Raw genomic sequence first — 21,674 nt, 5'->3', positions numbered from 1 at the left:
TCCAATCACCTAGTGATACCTATATAACCTATCAGTAATTACTGAGGCTCTGTGTCCTGTGATGTCCATCGAAAGAAAAGGATTTTACAGGTAAGCTGTTATAAAAAATCCTATTTTTAGAAGTATGTTGGCAGTGGCAGCCAACATATATCCTTTAAGAAAAATGAAAGGGCCAATCTGAATTAAAGAGGAGTTTGGCCAATTATCATCCTCTTTCATTGGGTATCCAGTGGGAATTCCTGGAGATCTTTTTGCCGTAGTCTTAGGCTCTGTTTGGGTGCTCCTACTAAAACAGTTTCTTCTACTACTGCATTCTTGATAATATGTGATAAATAAAAGAAAAACAGCCAAGAAAGTGTGAATAAGATCTGTTTTCTTTCTAATCTGGCTCCTATCTCATCTGTATTCTTCCATTTTATGACAGATTTTATCAGGTCTTTTGCATCTGGGGAATGTCAGTTTTTGTGATTCTCTGGACGAAAGCCAGCCATGTGAAGTTTTAAGCAATGGTAAAGGTCAGTTATTTTTTTAACTTAAAAAATACTTTCAGCTCCAAAGAGTTTACAACTTTCTCACAATTTTATATGCATAAGGTTGTAATGGCAAAATTGGCAATGGAATTTAAGGGCTGGATGACTTAAACTAATGGTATTCACAGTGGGGGGTTGTATTTTAAACCAGTGAATTGATCGGAGTTCCCTTTCTGGGTTGTAAAGGAGTTTTTTTTCCCTCACCTTGTGGAAAAATGACAACCTGTTGCCCAGGGGTTTTGTTTTGTATTCTTTCCTCTAAGGCCCCTTTCACACTTGTGTGACTTGTCATGCGACTTGGGACTGCAAAGTCGCATGACAAGTCGTACCCCATGATTTCCAATGAGTACCATTCATATCTGTGCGACTTCAAAGTAGTCCCTGTGCTACTTTGATCCGACTTTGATGCTAGTTGAGGTCCATAGACCTCAAGTTTACACAGGCATTCCCTGAAATCGCATTAAAATCGTGGCAGTGTGAAAGGGGTCTAAGTGTTGTGAGAGGCTGTACTTTGTAACTTTATAGGTACAAATCTTTGTTTTCTCTCTCCCACTTTTTTAAGTGATGGTAATAATGGAACACTAGGTGAGCAACTATTGTACAGCACCAAAATCTGATGATTCAACCACATTAATAATATATTGATAAAAAGAAATTTATAGTGTTTTCCACATTATGTTATATGTATAGAAATGTTAGCAGATGAGGCGCTAGCGTTTGGCTCTCTTTTTAGAAAGGCCAGAAAGCACTGCACAGACAGGAATACAAAAAAAAAATACATTTTTGCCTGAATAGAATAATGCGTAGCCTAGTCATCTACTAACCTTTTTAATTTTTATTACCTATTATTATGGCATAAAAGCTGTTTGTACGCATCAACTTGATTTTGTTGCCCCAGTTTTAGTGCATTTAAAAGAAATGGTTAAAAATGAGCTTCTTCCTGCCCATGTATGTGTGATGGCAGGGTGGGTATGCTTTAATGTCCACAAACCGCACATATTCAACTATGGACAGCAGAGCTTTTGATGCTGTGAGCATGCTCACTGCACACTTACAGTGCAGTGATCAAGCTGTCAAAGACAGCACTCTGTACTAATTACGGTATTAAAAGTCAGTGGCACTGGCTCCCAGTCATGTGACCACTTTGACAGCCAATTACATTGGCTACATGATCGGTCGATCCTTCCCACTATGGCGTACAGACCCTATTAAAGGTATGCCAGGCTGGGTGGGAAGGGGTTAACGTTGAAAATGTACTCTTTAGTTTTATGAGAGCTTTTCATTTTTATTTTCATTAAAATGCATAGAATCATTAGGAATGTTTGTTAACTATCTGTTCACATAACTGTATTTTAGTGTTTCTTTACTCCACTTCAAATCTGCTGAAGATTCCTACTGAGCACCTGCTGGACAGGCTCTGCTACCGTACTATAATAGCGGGAAAACAGCAAGCATTAAAGAAACCCTGCAAGAAAGCCGAGTGTGACTCACGAAGGGATTGTTTAGCCAAATCTATATATGCCAGGTGAGGTACAAAACAGAGGAGTTGAATATGGACATTCTGAAGATACTGGAGCTTGTAAATGAAAATATGTGAAAAAAGAATTGATCCTTAAAGGAGAAGTATAACCAAAGCTATGATCGCAGGAGAGCAGTTTGTTCTGCACACCTGTAACCCATTTTCAGCTAAAGCCCACTGTCGGCTGACCTCACTCAGCCAGTCCAGGCTTGGGAAAGATCCCAGCATTACAGTTGGCATCGACCCAGATGCCTGGACCAGCTGCTGGCTCAGCCTCTCAGCATGCCACTGAGAGCCTGAGAAAGCCCCTCCCATCCCCTCCACAGCCCAGAGCTTCGGTGACTGACAGTCAACAGCTCTCTGCAGGCTGAAGACCGAAAAACCGAGCGATCAGCGGTCTTTGTTCGCTCAGTTCTTGGTCTCAGAGGCAGCTGAGGATAGCACCACCACCCTCACTGAAGTCTTCTGCACCCCTCCTTGTGAAAAGGCAAAGCAAAAGACAGAAATTGTCTACTGGTGATCAGTCTGAGATAGCTACGCAGACATCCAAGTTAACTGAACCTGCACATGGACAGCTCAATTTAATGATGTGATCACCCATCCACTATGCAGATTAGTAGCAGTGCCAGAAGCTACCATATATTTTATGAAAACAAAACTGCACAGCTGGATTATGCACAGACCATGGGCCTGAATACTTGTGAAAACTTCTAGTGATATGGGCCATTTTAGGGTTGTATTTCAGTTAATAACAACCAGCTTAAATTCTGAGCTTACAGTTCATAGTAATAGTACACCACAATCCCAAGATAATTTGGCCTATAACCCCAGCTGTTTTCAAACAAACCCTATGGTTTTAAATTGCTAAAAATATTCAAACCGGTTTTAAATATATAAGCTAATGATGTCAGTTTAGTTTAAAAAGTAAGAATTTCCCTTGAACTGGGCAGCACAGTTTTTAAGTGGTTAGCACTTCCACCTAGCACCTCCCACACTCCAAAGACATGCTGCAAGGTTAATTGGCTCCTGTCTAAATGGGACTTGGCACAAGTAAGATTGAATGTAAATTAGGGACATTAGATTGTAAGCTCCTTGGGGGCAGGGGCTAATGTGAATGTGCAATATACTGTATATGTAAGGCGCTGCATAAATTGTTGGTGGTATATAAATACCTGTATTAAATAAACAAACTTGTCAGGCAGTCCTCCTGGGGCACATTCATCACTGGTAAAGAAACTCTGAAATGGGCAACTGAGGTCCAAACATTTGGGTACCTCCTATATGGCCACAGGTTTATATATAGCCAAATGTAACAGGGTTTCTTTAGGACAATGTTGTGTTAAAAACAAAGCCCATCATACTGAAAATACATGTCGCAGCCAACAGTATTGTTCATACTAATTGTTAGTTGGTTTGAAAGTTAGTTCATACAGCTCATTGCCTGTAAGGCAGTGGTTCTCAGCCTTTCTAGTGTCGTGACCCCTTGATAAAATTTCCCAAGTTGTGGGGACCCCTAACAGTAAAATTATTTTCGTAGCGTGGGTTGTCAGCACCCAAGGCAAGACAAGTAATTTGTGCCCCTAACCCACGGACATTTAGCGCTCCCGGAGTTCCTTCCACTCGTACAGTGTTAAAACCCCTTATGGTACATTGTAGAATGTACCACTCTTTGTTCTCCTTACTTTCCCTTTTATCTCTCTCTATCCCAATTTCTTGTTTTTTTTTTCCCCCATCCCTCTCTAGCCGTCTTTCTTGTTCTTTCTCTTAAGCCGCATACACACGAGCGGAATGTCCGACAGAAAAAGTCAGATGGAAGCTTTTCATTGTCTATTCTGATCGTGTGTATGCCTCATCAGCCTTTGTTTTCCAAAATTCTGACGGACCTAGAAATAGAACATGTTCTAAATATTTCCTACGGAACCAATTCAGTACGAGACAGAAGCAAGTACGAGACGGAAGCTGTTGGCTACTGGCTATCTTCCTTTTTCTAGTCCTGTCGTATGTGCTGTAGGTCACCGCGTTCTGGACGGTCGGACTTTGGGTTGACCGTGTGTAGGCGAGACCGCTTGAATGGCATTCCGTCGGAGAAACCTTCGGCGTTTATTCCGACGGCAAAACCTGTTGTATGTACGTGGCATAATTCTTTCTCTCCCTTTTTCTTTGTTCCTCCCCTTTCCATGTATTCTCTATTTTTATTCCTTCTCTTACTCCTTGGTGGGGGGAATGGGATGAGTGGCAAGGCTGGGGGGAGTTCTGATCAGCCAACTTAGGTGCTCTTGATCAAGGTCATCTGCTGATCTGAAAACTGTAGTGGGGACTTTTAATGGCAACTATAATCCCAGGTAGTGTTACTCACTGTGTCTTCGACTTTGTGGTGTCTCGTAGCAGTGACACCTATGCCGAAATCAGGAGATGGGTCTCCTCTAGCCCCTCCCACTTCACATTCCTCACCAGTCAGCTGACCTCTAGTCCCTGCCCCCCCAGCCATGCCATGAACTGAATGGGCGGCTGCGAAGAGGCTGAGTGGGCGGCCGCAGGTTCCAGGAACAGCCCAGCTGGGCGACTGCAGTCTCCAGGGACAGCCCTGCTGGGCGGCCGCAAAAAGGCTGGGAGAGCGGTGTGGGCTTCAGGAACAGCCCAGGATTTGGTGACTCCTGGCAAATCATCATTCGACCCCCGAGAGAGTCCCGACCCCCAGGTTGAGAACCACTGCTGTAAGGTGTAAAAATAGATGGCAGAAAAGGATAGTCCAAGAAACTAGTTGAGATGTTATCCGTGATCAACTATCCCATTGTGATCTCCTCTGTCTAGGGATCATTGTCTTGGTGATAATACATGGATTGTTACCATGCTTTTAACCTGTAACTGATTACTACAAAAGTTTATCAATACAAAAGTAATACTTTTATATATCTGCCTACACATTTGAATTGATTTGCCTCACTGTACCGAGATAGTCGAATCGCCCTATTCCTCTTGGGAAGCCTGGTTGGGGACCAAGCTCCCGATCCCTTTATAGAAAAGGATGTATGTTAAAACATCTGAATTACAATAAGGATCTGTGCTGACCTCATTTTTTTGGGCTTTAAAACAGGAAAAGAACCCTTTACATTCTTGTAGCACAAGCTCTGAGTTGATTTGTAGTGCCAGGATTTTAAGATGAGTCTCTCAGAAAGCAAAAACCTGATTTAAATAAAGTCTAATGGAAACAACCATTACTTGAAATTACTGCTTTGTGGCACACAAGACTGGGAAAGGCTGCTTCCACCAGAACCATGTTTTGTGAATGAGTACCACCACCTTTAATGAATAGTCTTGTGCACCAAACCATTCAATAATTAAACCTGTCCCTTTTATTGCAGGTTATTTGACTGGCTGGTTACCGTAATAAATGCAAGCATTTGTGATGCGTCAACTAACTGGAGCAATTTTATTGGTATTATAATTTTATTATCTTTTTAATATAGCTTATAGAAAAAATGTAAGTGCCGATTTACTAACTAATAGAATCACTGGTTGACCATGTGCACATCACACTAGCATCTCTGAGAAGGCTTTTCCACAGTATATGTTGTGCAGTATGTATTTTACATTACTACTATACAGGTGTATACTGAAGTTTACAGATTTATGTCCTTTTTTTAGGATATCATGATATATGTTTTAGCATAACTTGATTGTCAGCTGTGGCTATTTTTCTATAGAAAGATATGCATGAAGTATTCATATGCATGTTCATATCCATTTAGAAAATGTGTTCCCCTTATCCTTGCACAGGTTTACTGGATGTTTATGGATTTGAATCTTTCCAACAAAACAATTTGGAGCAGTTGTGTATAAATTATGCCAATGAGAAACTTCAGCAGCATTTTGTGACCCACTACCTAAAAATTCAACAGGTATATTGTATTTACTGTTGTCCAGATTCTTGACACTCATATTTTTGTTGGTATCAGTGATATATCCCATGTTGTGTGCAGTTTTTCTCCATCTAACTAAAAGCGTTTGTAAAGTTTTTGATATTCCACAGAGCAGTCCCGAATCCCTTCTTCTGGAGTCTTCCGCTGGCGCTCTTGGTTCTTCCTATTCTCCAAGTGCCACCATAGGAAGCCACTTCCTATGGTGTTGCACATGCAGGATTACTCCCAAGCAGGACTGTCTGTCTATAGACACACACAGCATTGCTCGGCACCGTCTCCTGCTCTCAGGATATGATTGACAGTAGCAGGAGCCAATGGCTTCTGCTGCTGCCTCTCTGTCTTGTGAACGCAGGGAGAGAGGAGAGCGCAGCTACAGATGGGCACAGCGCTGGATCGTGTGAGGACTCAGGTACGCGTTTAAGGGGGAGCAATACAAATACTGAGACATTGTTTACCTTTATGCAGTGAATGCATTAAGGTAAAATTGTTTTGCCTCTACAACCACTTTATTATATTTAAAAGTATTAAATACTGTTTTATGGAGCAATTTTTTACAAATTGAGATTGATAGGGCTCATTTTTTAAATCTACAGCAAAAAAAAAAAAAAACCTTCAACTGTTGCCTGTAGTGAGTAGAAATGCACCTTGTTACATTTTTAAATGTACAATTGATGAAGGTTGTTTGAATGCTTTGAGTGCTTGAAGAAAGAATCGTGGCATAGCAAGTGGGTTCACCCTTTTATACACTTGTACAGCTTGTGAATGTAAACCTTATAACCTGGAGAATGCTTCTAAATGTGGTCTCTGAAAAGGTACACAAAAGAAAGCATTTTACCTGTGAAGTGTGAATCCATTTTTATTTTTTTCCAAAATGACAATTACTCAAATTAGTATAGGCAGCAGTGGAAAGGTACACTTGCACTGGATAGTTCATAGACATTACAGAGAATTCCTCAGTGTGAAATCCCCTCAGTAAGGACAGAAAATGTAACTAAAAAGACTTTTAAACAATTTAAAGTGGAATGGTGTTTGCACATGTGATTTGTTATGACACCAGCCATTTGGTGGCTTGATAGTTGGGTTGTAAACACATGGCTCTGTGGCAGTCATTCACAGTATGCCTTGAATGTAAGCATTTTGGTATGTTGAATCGATGGGTTTAGTTCTGCGTTAGGAGTTCTTAGACCCCATTCACACTTGTGCGACTTTAAAATCATGCGATTTCCATTGCGACTTTACAGTTCGACTTTGATGCGACTTTGGATTAGTGCGACTTTGCCTTTGACCAATGTGATTGTTTGTTTTGTTTGTGCTCTACAAAGTCACTGGACATGCAGAATGTATATTCATACCAGACCCTTTGGGTCTGATATGAATTTTAACCCTATGCCAAAATGAATTAAAAAAAAAACAAAAAAAAACAGCGTGGGCTCCCGTTTAAAATCCATACCATGCCACCACCTTGTCCCTATGTTGCTAGGGACAAGGGCCTCTTCCCCACAACCCTGGCCGTTGGTCGTGTGGGTCTTTGGGTGTGGGGTTATTGGAATCTGGAACCCCTTAGACCCTGGCCCCTTCTATGTGAATGAGTACAAGTTGCATACCCCTACTTCAACAACAACAAAAAAAAGTGTAGTGTAAAAAATGACAGACAATTTTTGACAATTCCTTTATTTAAAATACTAAAATAAAAAAATGTCCCCTGGTGTAGATTCATTGTCAATCTTGACACCTGCCACCACTGCCGACCAGAAAAAAAAAAAAAAAAAAAAGGTCCGCTCCCACCATCTGACCTCTCCGTTGTCTGACCGTTCTTAAATAACCAAGGGGTGGGGCCTCCCGGTGTCACAGAGTGACATCGTCGACCGGGGCATGCTGGGTTGATGCTATCACAAGGGGGCGGGGTCACCTGGAAACGTCACTGGGTTGCCCCCCCCTTATTTAAGAGCTGCCAAATGGGGGGAGCTTTCGTCAAGTGTAGACATTCACTGTGACTGATGCTGGATTTACTTGGGGGGACATTGTTTGTTTATTTTTGTTTTTTAGTTTTTTTTTTTTTTTTTTTTATAAAGTAACTGTCTAAACAACTGTCCACAACTGACCAGGGTTGTGGGAAAGAGGCCCTTGTCCCCATCAACATGGAGGCAAGGTGCTTTTGAAAGGGGGGCGCTAACTTGTCCCCTGTTTGTTTTGTTTGTTTTTTGTTTTTTTCCTTTTATTTTTCATTTCCGGAACTCTTTTCACACACACGTCGCATGTATATCATGCAGTAGTGACTTTCATGCAGCTTTTAAGGGTTTATATTAAAGTCTATGGCCCTTAAGTTGTATGAATGTCAGACCAAAGTAGTACAGGAACTACTTTAAAGTCACTGTGACTTTTAAGACGCACAGATATGAACGTTACTCATTGGGAAACATGGTGTGCGAATTGTCATGCCACTTTGGACCGTGGCATGACAAGTTGCACAAGTGTGAATGGGGCCTTTTTTCTAAAGTAGATCCAAACCCTAACAACATTTAGTTTGCTAAACCACTGTGTATCCTTAGCAGTTGCTTTGTTTCTTCCCCATAAAATGCTTTATTCACCATTTTGTGCTGATGTTCCCCTCCGGTCTCTTTTAGTTAGTTCCTGTCTACATGCACTCACTCATACTTTAGCTGTACATCTATGTTCTGGACCAGTTTCCTGATCCTGTGATAACAGTGGTCCTTGTCTGCATGATGTGTGTTGGCACAGCCACTTGTAGTCTGTCTCCATTGGAAGCATGTGTGCTAACGCAGAAGTACAGTTGGGAGCTAGTTGTCACCCCATAACATGAAGTGCCTGATCAAGAACCAAAATAGCAGGACCACCAGGTATTCTTCTAATTAAAGCTTCAGATTTTAAGAAATTGAAAACAACTTTTTGAAAGTACATTAACATATTAAGGCTAAGAGCTGTTGATGATTGGGTTTAGCTCTACTTTAAAGTGGTTGTAAAGGCTAAAGGTTTTTTTCCTTCATGCCCCAAGCGCTTGCTATGGAGGCAGACATGGAAGAGAAGCAGACCGCACCAGTGGAGGACCTGAGAAGAGGAGGTTGCACAAAGCAGCAAGTAGAACATGTTTTGTATTTTATTTTAAAAAAATACCCTTTAGTGACCCTTTCAGTACTATTTTTAGCTGTAGCCATTAGCAGCAAATCAGAATTTACTCAGCTGAAAATAGACCAGTACTAGAAGGATTCTGATTGGTTGCCATAGGTTTCTGCACTTAACATTTTTTCTTCAATAAGGCTGTTAAATCATGCCTTTACGCCAAGGCTCCTTTTTAAAGCTCACAATTAAATGTCTTTCTCTGTAGGATGAATATGCAGCAGAGGGACTGGAATGGTCCTTTATAAGTTATCAAGACAACCAGGGCTGTGTAGATCTTATAGAAGGAAGTCCAGTTAGTATATTCTCTTTACTTAATGAGGTATGTATTACAAGTTATTTTTCTCAGTAATCTGTGCGAACAACATTACCATGGAACGTACAGGCTATGACTTGTTGCACCCTATTAGCGTTATAAGTTATAAGTTGTAAGTATTAGAGGAATTGGTATGCAACGGAGTGCATGTGGGGGACGCCCCTTAGGATTTTTTAGGCAGAAAAAGGAGTAGGGAAAGTATTATCCGTAAAAGGCACCAGCAGTGCCAGCTTTATTAGTGTACAAAAATAGATTAAAATGTCCAGAGGGACAAGACAAGCATATACAATCAATAATTGGTATCTGTATAAATGACAAAGACAAGTAGAGCATATAAAAATAATATCACCCAATGCCAGCAACCCCAAACCATCCACCGAGATACGGTAGGTCTGGTGGGGGGTGGGCGGCTAATGCATATTTCCCAACATGTTTCGGGGAGGACCGTAGTCACACTGGTATGTTCCTTCTTTTATATGCTCTACTTGTCTTTGTCATTTATACAGATACCAATTATTGATTGTATATGCTTGTCTTGTCCCTCTGGACATTTTAATCTATTTTTGTACACTAATAAAGCTGGCACTGCTGGTGCCTTTTACGGATAATACTTTCCCTACTCCTTTTTCTGCCTAAAAAATCCTAAGGGGCGTCCCCCACATGCACTCCGTTGCATACCAATTCCTCTAATTATTACCCAGGATGATGGCAGTATCTATCGCACATTAGCATGGTTTCCCTCAATTTCTCTTCCTAAGTTGTAAGTATATGTAAACCTTCACCTTGTAAAACAACTCATTCAGTTTAAAATAGAAATGAAAGACAAACCATTTGTGCCTCCCTCTCTCTCTACATATACATTATTTATTAAGGCGAAAAAGTAATTGCCCCCTAAACCTAATAACTGGTTGTGCCACCCTTGGTGGCAACAACTGCAATTAAGCAGGGGCAAATACTTTTTTCACAGCAGTGTGTGTGTGTGTGTGTGTGTGTGTATATATGTGTGTGTGTGTGTGTGTGTGTGTGTGTATATATATATATATATATATATATATATATATATATATATATATATATATATATATATATATAAATATTCCCCTTTTTTTTTAAAAGTGATCACATACTCTGTTACCTGCTGCATAAGGAACTCGGAGAGCTAGGGGAGGAGAAACAGCAGTATGCTGAACTGCTGACACTCCCATGTCAGCACCAGTCTGATCATTGGAGGGGAGCAGGCTCTTCGGCACAGGTGAATCATGGTGTGCTCTCCTGCTTAGTGTGGTAATTTTTTAATAGGAAAGCAGAGGGACAGGCAAGAACAACAGGTATTTCACATGAAGGAAGCAATACAAAGACAACAGAATACTTTCTCATACAAGTACATGGTACAGCAGGCACATATCAGGAAAATGATGGGTTTACATATTTTTTAAGGTGGACCTAGTTCCAAATATATTTTTTAAGTTTAGTGCCTCCATGCTAAGTAACGTGTAAGTGTAATACTTCCTGGTTATCTATTACATCTCAAAACTATCAATGCCTCCATCTGCTTTTCTCTCCAGATAGACAGCACCAGTTTTGTTCAGGCATGCATATATATATATATATATATATATATATATATATATATATATATATATATATATATATATATATATATATAATCTCTATCATCTAGGTGTTGGATCCCTCGATATTTGTCTTACTAATATGTGGTGTTATATTTTGAAATGATCTTGTAATAAAATGATTGAATTGTATTATTATTGTCTTGTGTTGTGCCAATAAAGTCCGCTTATATATATTGGAAGCTGGCAAGGGGATAGTTATTCCCCTCTCCTGGTTCCTGGATATGGTATTGATTAATAACTGCAATTTATATTTCTTTGTAGGAATGCCGTTTGAATCGATCTTCAGACGCCAGCCAGCTGCAGTCTCGGTTGGAAAAATCCCTTTCCCTCAACAAGTGTTTTGGAAGGGATAAATTTAGTGGAAAGCCTAACTTTATTGTATCTCACTATGCTGGGAAAGTGACTTACCAGATTGAAGATATGGTGGAAAAAAATAAGGTGCTTAACTCACATATATACATTTTTAGAATAATATTGCTGGTATATGACAATTAAGTGTTGAAAATAAGCTGTGGATCTTGACATCTTTTCATATGTTAGGCTCTGTTTCCACTACTGCGAGTTGTTGTGCAACTTGACACGTGAAGTCGCATGGCAAGTCAGAACCCATGTATTTCAATGGTCCCCGTTCTAATTGGTGCGACTCCAAAAAAGGTTTTTGTACTATTTTGTTCCGACATCAGTGCGACTTGTTCTCACATGGTTTTCACTGGTCGCATGACATCGCATCACAAATCGCATAGCAAAGTCGCAGTGTATCACGCGACTTTGGGGACGCAATAGTGGAAACATAGCCTTAAGCTTGAAGACCACAACCAGATGCACTCACTGATCTTTTATAATTGCAAACTTCCAAGGAACGCTCGAGCGAAATGTAGTTATTGTATAATTATTTTTATTATTTAATAAGCTTGGCACGATCTTCTGAGTTGGCTTCCAGTATCTGAACTGTATGACTTTTTTATTCTAGTCAAAAGAATGTTTAATTCTTGGCTATGTTGTCTTCTATGTTGTCTGTAACCAGAATAGTGCTGGATAAGCTAAAATCTAGTTTTGAACATTGTAAAATGCCTGGAAGATGTTCTAATAACCATAACATAACACCACAAAAATTCAGAAGCATAGTTTATACATAATGTTTGCAAACATGGCAGGCAGTAACTGATTCACTTGGGCCCTTAGAGCAAGAACTGTCCCAAACCTACAGTGTACCCTATTGCCACAGAGTTTAGAGCAGGCATTACTAAATGCTGGGCAACGGTCCGGAACCAGACCGAGTCCCTATCCCATCCAGACCTGCAATTGCACCATTTAGGAGCTGTTTTCTTTCCTCAGACTCCAGACTTCACCACTGTCATTATCACAGCAGTGAAGAGAGCGGGAGGCGGGACAGATCGAGATCGCAAGGCACAGTGACACTGCATAGAGGGCGGGAGCTGCCAGACATAACTTTGTATATTAACTAGCAGATGATTGGATGCTAGGACACAGCGCGGTCCTAGCAATCAATTGCCAGCTCCTTGATATGCTAAGTTAATTTTGGCAGCTCTGGATCCTGCCCTCCATGCAATGCTACCGTGCCTCTCAATCTGCCCCGTCTCTGCTCTGTGTACCTGTCAGGTAGGAGTGAGGGAGCAGAGGACCTGACACTGAAAGGTGGGGGGGGGGGGCAGTGATGCTTGATTTGATCTCTACTCTAGGTGTGTGTTGGGGTTGGTGATGTCCTACTGTGGGGTGGGGGTGGGGGGGGACTAAAGGGACATAGAGCCTTACTGTGTGGGGGGTGATGTATAGGGCCAGGGAGTACTGCTAGAGGGGGGGGAGCAGTGCTGTTGAGGGGGTAATGTAAAGGGAGGGTGATGTGAAGGGGGCAGAGGAGAACACTACTGTGGGGGGTGATGTGAGAGGGTCAGAGGACAATGCTGTGGGGGACAGTGCTGTGGGGGGGGGGATGTGATGTGAGAGGGGCAGAGGAGAACACTACTGTGGGGGGTGATGTGAGAGGGGTAGAGGACACTGCTGTGGGGGACAGTGCTGTGTGTGTGTGTGTGTGGGGGGGGGGTGATGTGAAGGGGGCAGAGGAGAACACTACTATGGGGGGTGAAGTGAGAGGGGCAGAGGAGAACACTACTGTGGGGGCTGATGTGAAGGGGCAGAGAAGGACACTACTGTGGGGGCTGATGTGAAGGGGCAGAGGAGAACACTACTGTGGGGGTTGATGTGAGAGGGTCAGAGGACAATGCTGTGGGGGACAGTGCTGTGGGGGATGTGATGTGAGAGGGGCAGAGGAGAACACTACTGTGGGGGGTGATGTGAGAGGGGCAGAGGACACTGCTGTGGGGGACAGTGCTGTGTGTGTGTGGGGGGGGGTGATGTGAAGGGGGCAGAGGAGAACACTACTGTGGGGGGTGAAGTGAGAGGGGCAGAGGAGAACACTACTATGGGGGGTGATGTGAAGGAGGCAGAGGAGAACACTACTGTGGGGGGTGATGTGAAGGAGGCAGAGGAGAACACTACTGTGGGGGGTGATGTGAGCGGCGCAGAGGAGAACACTACTGTGGGGGGTGATGTGAAGGAGGCAGAGGAGAACACTACTGTGGGGGTTGATGTGAGAGGGGCAGAGGACACTGCTGTGGGGAGTGATGTGAAGGAGGCAGAGGAGAACACTACTGTGGGGGGTGATGCGAGAGGGGCAGAGGAGAACACTACTGTGGGGGGTGATGTGAGAGGGGCAGAGGAGAACACTACTGTGGGGTGCAGTGCTGTGTGGGGGGGGTGATGTGAAGGGGACAGAGGAGAACACTACTGTGGGGGCTGATGTGAGAGGGGCAGAGGACACTGCTGTGGGGGTTTATGTGAGAGGGCAGAGGACACTGCTGTGGGGGGTGATGTGAAGCAGGCAGAGGAGAACACTACTGTGGGGGGTGATGTGAGAGGGGCAGAGGACACTGCTGTGGGGGACAGTGCTGTGTGTGTGTGTGGGGGGGGGGGGGTGATGTGAAGGGGCAGAGGAGAACACTACTGTAGGGGGTGAAGTGAGAGGGGCAGAGGAGAACACTACTGTGGGGGCTGATGTGAAGAGGCAGAGAAGGACACTACTGTGGGGTTGATGTGAGAGGGGCAGAGAACACTGCTATGGGGGGGTTAGAACATTACTGTGAAGGGGCAGGGGGCACTGATGTAAGAATGGAATTGTGATACAAGAGGAGAGGGGGGCTGTGGTGTCTGGACAAATATGCGATTCGGCCCTCTGCTGGAAGAAAATTTTACTGATCTGACCTTGAACTTTAATTCAATACTCCTGGGGAGCCAGGGATGCTCGATTTGATCTCTACTCTAGGTGTGTGTTGGGGTTGGTGATGTAGAGGGACAGAGAGTCCTACTGTGGGGTGGGTGGGGGGGGGGGGACTAAATGGACAGAGAGCCTTACTGTGTGGGGATTTGATGTATAGGGCCAGGGAGCACTGCTGGGGGGGGATCAGTGCTGTTGAGGGGGTAATGTAAAGGGAGGGTGTTGTGAAGGGGGCAGAGGAGAACACTACTGTGGGGGGTGATGTGAGAGGGTCAGAGGACAATGCTGTGGGGGACAGTGCTGTGGGGGGGGGGGGGGGATGTGATGTGAGAGGGGCAGAGGAGAACACTACTGTGGGGGGTGATGTGAGAGGGGCAGAGGACACTGCTGTGGGGGACAGTGCTGTGTGTGTGTGTGTGTGTGTGTGTGTGTGTGTGTGTGTGTGTGTGTGAAGGGGGCAGAGGAGAACACTACTGTGGGGGGTGATGTGAGCGGGGCAGAGGAGAACACTACTGTGGGGGGTGATGTGAGCGGGGCAGAGGAGAACACTACTGTGGGGGGTGATGTGAAGGAGGCAGAGGAGAACACTACTGTGGGGGGTGATGTGAGCGGTGCAGAGGAGAACACTACTGTGGGGGGTGATGTGAAGGAGGCAGAGGAGAACACTACTGTGGGGGGTGATGTGAGCGGCGCAGAGGAGAACACTACTGTGGGGGGTGATGTGAAGGAGGCAGAGGAGAACACTACTGTGGGGGGTGATGTGAGGGCGGTGCAGAGGAGAACACTACTGTGGGGGGTGATGTGAAGGAGGCAGAGGAGAACACTACTGTGGGGGGTGATGTGAGCGGCGCAGAGGAGAACACTACTGTGGGGGGTGATGTGAAGGAGGCAGAGGAGAACACTACTGTGGGGGGTGATGTGAGCGGGGCAGAGGAGAACACTACTGTGGGGGGTGATGTGAGAGGGGCAGAGGACACTGCTGTGGGGGACAGTGCTGTGTGTGTGTGTGTGTGTGTGTGTGTGTGTGTGTGTGTGTGAAGGGGGCAGAGGAGAACACTACTGTGGGGGGTGATGTGAGCGGGGCAGAGGAGAACACTACTGTGGGGGGTGATGTGAGCGGGGCAGAGGAGAACACTACTGTGGGGGGTGATGTGAAGGAGGCAGAAGAGAACACTACTGTGGGGGGTGATGTGAGCGGTGCAGAGGAGAACACTACTGTGGGGGGTGATGTGAAGGAGGCAGAGGAGAACACTACTGTGGGGGGTGATGTGAGCGGCGCAGAGGAGAACACTACTGTGGGGGGTGATGTGAAGGAGGCAGAGGAGAACACTACTGTGGGGGGTGATGTGAGCGGGGCAGAGGAGAACACTACTGTGGGGGGGGGGGGGGGGGGTGATGTGAGAGGGGCAGAGAACACTGCTATGGGGGGGTTAGAATACTACTGTGAAGGGGCAAGGGACACTAATGTAAGAATGGAATTGTGATACAAGAGGAGAGGGGGGCTGTGATGACTGGACAAATATGCGATTCAGCCGTCTGCTGGAAGAAATTTTTACTGATCTGACCTCCTTGATATTTAATTCAATACTCCTGGTTTAGAGGAACATCACAAGCAGATATTTCAATAGACTAGACCAGGGATATGTAATTAGCGGACCTCCAGCTGTTGCAAAACTACAAGTCCTATCATGCCTCTGCCTCTGGGTGTCATGCTTGTGGCTGTCAGAGTCTTGCTATGCCACATGTGAGTTGTAGTTCTGCAACAGCTGGAGGTCCGCTAATTGCATATCCCTGGACTAGACTGAGTCCATAAGACACAGTAGGTTGCTATTCTGCAACTTCCAGCCTCTGAAACTGCTACTTGTTGACGGAAGGAAACTGATTGATAATGCAATGCTCACTATTTGCACTGTAAACTGAAGAGTATTGACTAGCTTCCTATTATCTAAAAAAAAAAAGACCACTGTATCTTTCAAATTGGTGGGGTGAATAAAAGTTCTAAAGTTTCCCCAAAGTTTTGAAGTTATAAAGAGCCTTATTTCTTCAAATGGGCAATGTGCATTACCCCTAGCAACCATTCAAGCACAGGAATTCCAAAAGAGAAAATCAGAATGGGTGCTGGAGGTAACATAGACACATCTTTATTCAGACCGTATTCTTCCATTTCATCCTAAGGTGATGGTTAACAAATTTATGAGTCTGTTTCAAGAGCTAGGAATCAAGACAGATACCTTGCAGAATATAAAGTGAAACTTGCAGAGTGGGTGTGGTCTCATAACTGTCACTTGTTGATAAAATCTCACTCCTTGCCCAACAACAATGGGGAAAAATTTAAAAAGAGAAGGTAGTGTTCTATAGGCAACAGAGTGACCCAGGACCAGGTCAGTTCTTTCTTGCCAAAGCACCTGGGAAACTGGTAATTGTTTGGACTCTGACTACTATATGTTTGTTTTTTATATATAAGTTTTATTTCCCATTCAGGATCCTGTTCCCCCAGAACTTATTCAGCTTCTGCAAGAGTCCAAAGACAGTCTGCTTCAAAAGCTATTCCCGTTGGAAAATAATAAAACACCTGATGTTGCCACATACAGTAGGACGTCACCTACAACAGTTGTCTCTAAATTTAAGGTATGTTGCACTACTGTTATTTAGTCTGACCTATACTGGGCATGATAGTACAGGTCACATAGTATATGCATTATAAACCTTTGAGAGTGACTTAAATGTCTGTAGTTAATGTGACTAGATAGTGAAAAACAATTGTCATTTTGCTTCTTGTACATCACACAGCTCTCTAGGTCACCAACAATACTGTGTCTGTTTTATTTCAAGGGATCGCTTGAAAGCTTGATGCACATTTTGCACAATACAACCCCTCACTATATTCGATGTATTAAGCCAAACATGGGCTGCAAAGCAATGGATTTTCGAAAGGAAGAGGTATGCTATACTCATTTTTAAAGAATCAGTCTTTCAAATCATATAAATTCCATGCATCCTATTTCAAACATAATTTGTAACCTGGCAGAGAATATCATGTTTGTGTTAAAGACTTATAGCAATATCTTTCTTGTGGCATAATTTTAATTAGTATGGTTTTATTGCAGGTTCTTAGTCAGCTAGAAGCGTGTGGCATTGTAGAAACTATTAACATAAGTGCAGCAGGCTTTCCTATCAGGTATAAACTTTTTCCTACAGGCATAAAGCAATGGTTTTTGGTTCATGTTATGTTCATTATTTTTTTGAAAGTTTCCAATTTTAAGAACTGATGTCTTGTCTTTTTACAGTTTTTACTTTTATAAGGTCTTTGTTTTACTTCATGGTTGATACATGGCTCAGCTTGCAAAGCATGCTGGGCATTTTAGGAAGAAAATCCAGCACTGCCTGTATGCTTGTTGGCAGCCTGTCTGGATTGACTAATTAAAACCTTCGTACAGTGGATATAAAAAGTTGACACCCCCCTGTAAAAAAAAATCTGACCAAGATAAAATTACCGGTTCTTCAGATTTTTTTCTCACCTTTTTAATGTGACCTATGATCTGTGCAAATCAATTAAAAGCATGCTGAAATTGTTATGCCCAGGTTCACACTGCTCCAACATGAGTCGCGTGACTTCCAGTCGGACTTTGCCCTGCAACTTCAGTCCAACTTTAATCCGATTTAATGTGACTTTTTACACTCTATGGCATTGAAGTCGGACCAAAGTAGTGCAGATCAGTTAAGACAGCTCTCATAGGAAAACATTGAATTTGACGTCATGCAACATGTGCTCTCACAAGTTGGATCCTATGTTGCACCAGTGTGAAGTGGCTAAAGAATAAATAAACAATAATGCGGTTGCATAGTTGTAAACACCCTCTCATAATTAGGGATATGGCTGTGTTCAGAAGCATCACATTTAAAGTGGATGTAAACCTGATTCATGAAATTTAACCTAGGAACATATATCTGTAGTGTTTTCTTATCTCTCTACAAAGCCCTAAGTCCTGTGTGTTTCTGCTGCTCCATTTTTCTGTTATCAGCATGTTAACTTCTGACAAGTTCTCCGACAACCGAGATAAAACCAGCCTGAAATTTGTGTCCGGGTGGGTGCTATCAGCAGAGAACTGGTCTATTCACAGCACATTATTCCTTCCTCTGCCTATGTGGAGTGTGGGGGGGGGGGGTGCCTTTCCTCCAATCAGCTGTCACGCAGTGTATGCCAAGACTACACTCCCAGTGCTGAACAGGAAGAGAAAATTTCTAACATGATGTGTAAGTTCTAAAGAATATAGCAGGCTGAGGACAGCAGATATGCATGTAAAACTTATGTAGGGAGATTTGTTTCATCTCTGTGTATAATCTGAGGTTGTTTACTTCACTGGGTATATGTGAGGGTTTACATCCACTTTAAAATGATGTTAAATAGTAGTCCGTACACAGCTGCTATCAATGAAAGTGACTAAGCCCATATAAAGTTTGGCTGTTTTCGTAGGATTTTTTCTGACTTTTATTCAGTTGCCTCTTACAGCAAAAGCCATGGTCCGCAAAGAGCTTACAAAGCATCAAAGAAATCTCATTGTTGGAAGGTGTCAGTCAGGAGAATATATAGTAATCAAATAGTGTAGCGTTTTTCCCAAATAATTTTTAAACATTTCTAAAATATTAATACCTGCACAGTATAGAAACAATTCTGCATAGATCCCACAATTTTTTTTTGTGGTATAAACCTCAAATAAAATGCTCGTATGATACAATATTTCAATCCAGTGACTTTCTTATATACCATTAACTTCAAAGCATGCGATATGTCCTGTGTATGAAAGCAAATATCCCAAGTCCATCTGGCATTCACCAGTGTAAATCCTCAAAACAACTCCCCCTCCAGTAAGCCAAAACCATTGCACAGACCAGGTAATTATGACATGTTTATTTTTTTTATCTTTTTTTAAACAAACCTTTTAATAGGAGGTTTAAATCAAGGTTCCCATTTTTCTCCACAGTAACAGCGCTGACTGACACTCCACCAATATGGGTCATTGCTTGTAAAATAATTAAAAAAAAAAAAAAATTATATATAACACACACAGTGAGGGGGAAAAAAAGGAATTTGATCCCCTGCTGATTTTGTACGTTTGCCCACTGACAAAGAAATTATCAGTCTATTATTTTAAATGGTAGGATTATTTAAACAGTGAGAGGAAGAACAACAAAATATCCAGAAAAAAACGCATTTAAAAAAAGTTATAAATTGATTTGCATTTTAATGAGTAAAATAAGTTTTTGACCCCTTTGCAAAACAAGACTTAGTACTTGATGGCAAAACCCTTGTTGGCAATCAGAGGTCAGCCGTTTCTTGTAGTTGACCATCAGGTTTGCACACATCTCAGGAGGGATTTTGTCCCACTCCTCTTTGCAGATCCTCTCCAAGTCAATAAGGTTTTCAAGGCTGATGTTTGGTAACTCGAATTTTCAGCTCAATCCCCATTTTCTATGGGATTAAGGTCTGGAGACTGGCTAGGCTACTCCAGGACCTTAATGTGTTTCTCCTTGAGCCACTCCTTTGTTACCTTGGCCGTGTGTTTTGGGTCATTGTCATGTACCCATTTTCTGGTACAATAATTTTTATTAAGTAAGACCATGCCAAAATAAAGGCCTGAAGAAAAGAAAGGCAAAATGGTTCCGCACAGGGCAACAAAACATCACTTTTCATGTAAATACAAACAGAACACTTATTCAAAATGTAAAAACGAGTAGTAGAAGCATCCAGCATAAGTGCTGGAAGTGGGAATGAATAACTGGACTCGGAGGTTCAAGACATGGTAAGACTAACAAACAAATCAAAATGAACAAAAAAAACAAACAAAAAAACACAAAAAAAACACAAAAAAACAAACAAAAATAAAAAGGAGGGGGTGGAGGGGTGGAATAGGGAGGCACCGGGCGGGGGAAGGTGGTGTGGGAAGAGAAAAAGTGACAGACAGGAAAGAGAGAAAGGAGATGTAGAATTAGGCCAGAAAGGAGAAAGAGAAACAGTCAAGACAAGAATGGAAAAGGAGGAGGTGTAGACTTAAACAAGGAAAGAGCGTGGTGCCTGCGGGTTAGGTGGTATATTAGAACGGTCTGGAATACCCATACTGGCTGGGGAGAGCATAAGGCCACCATGGGTTCCACTTTGAGGAACTTGGCATGGGACTCAAGAAGTACACTGGTCATCTTCTCATGCAGGTGGTCAAAATGCTCTTCACCTCTGCAATACCAACTGAGGGCTTCCGCCAAGCTCTGGCAATAGCGCGTTTTGCGGCAATGAAGAGGTAGGCGGTAAGCTTTTGTTGGTATGAGAAGAGGCCCAGGAGGGGGCAGTGTAGTGCATGCTTGGGCGTCTTTGTGGAAGGGTACATGAAAAAGCATTTTAAAAGGAGGCCATAGAACCTAGACCAGAATCCCACCAATTGTGGACAAGACCACCATATGTGAATCTCGTCTCTACGTTGGCCACATCCCCTGAAGCATCTATCATTGTACGATGGGGCTGGAACCACATACCAGCGGAGGAGAACCTTATAGGCTGCTCATGCTGCCATGGTGACCGTATTGCAAGAACATTTAGCAATGGATGACCAGGCCTTGCTCCAATCCTCCAATTCTATAGAGATTGCCAAGTCTCGTTCCCATTTGGAGACGTACAGGTGGGAATGAAACGAGCCCCCCCCCCCGCCCCACGGTCAAAGAGAAATAAACAGAGGAGATAACTCACCTGGAACCCAGTGCGCTAAGGCAGATACGTTCAAAAGGTCATCGTCTGGAATGGGAAAGAGTAGTTACAGCAAAGAGCTGAAATCCAGTGTCGAAGTTGAAGATAACTAAACCATTCGTGGGGGATGCGTCGTGGGTCTTGCGAATGGAAGCCCAAGATGGAAAGGTGGAGGATCCTAAGAAGTGGCATACCTGTAAGTAGCCGTGAGCGGGCCACCGGGCAAAAGCCAGGGCTGGTCTAGCCCCGGAGGAAAGAGGGGGTTAATCAGGAGAGGAAGGAGGGGGAGAAAATGGGACATTAAATTGTCTGAATAGCGGACTGAGTCCCAGAGACGCAAGCTATGGGTCATAAGAGGGCTAAGAGAAGGGGGACGCAAGACTGATGGAAGCCATAAAAGGGCTGAGTTAGGACAGGAGTTTCCAGAAGCGGCCATAAAGGAATGTCCGTTGTCGTGTGTGACATTGTAAGCAGTGAGAGCTGTGCAGCTAGGTAGTACTTGGAAATGTTAGGTACGCCAAGTCCACCTCTTAGTCTGTGGGCAAAGAGAGTAGTACGGGCTACTCTGGGGCGTTTGTGGGCCCAAATGAAAGCT

The 21,674-nt window shown here is 43.2% G+C and overlaps 1 protein-coding gene across 1 annotated transcript in view; it reads left to right on the top strand.

Moving 5' to 3' along the window:
- Positions 1 to 17,524, top strand: part of MYO19 (myosin XIX) — a gene marked incomplete at its 3' end in the record, with an annotated part of 91,920 nt that extends 74,396 nt beyond the window's left edge. The window contains 9 exon segments of the mRNA XM_073616115.1: positions 425 to 515; positions 1,887 to 2,055; positions 5,412 to 5,485; positions 5,827 to 5,948; positions 9,313 to 9,426; positions 11,316 to 11,492; positions 16,828 to 16,974; positions 17,179 to 17,286; positions 17,454 to 17,524. Of these exon segments, the coding sequence (XP_073472216.1) occupies positions 425 to 515; positions 1,887 to 2,055; positions 5,412 to 5,485; positions 5,827 to 5,948; positions 9,313 to 9,426; positions 11,316 to 11,492; positions 16,828 to 16,974; positions 17,179 to 17,286; positions 17,454 to 17,524 (1,073 nt within the window).
- Between the last annotated feature and the right edge of the window lie 4,150 nt (positions 17,525 to 21,674).

The sequence above is a fragment of the Aquarana catesbeiana genome, linkage group LG02 (genome assembly GCF_042186555.1).
Source record: "Aquarana catesbeiana isolate 2022-GZ linkage group LG02, ASM4218655v1, whole genome shotgun sequence".
NCBI classification, from domain to species: domain Eukaryota; kingdom Metazoa; phylum Chordata; class Amphibia; order Anura; family Ranidae; genus Aquarana; species Aquarana catesbeiana.
Note: the sequence above shows the minus strand (reverse complement) of the source record. Positions and strands in the feature narration are given on the sequence as shown.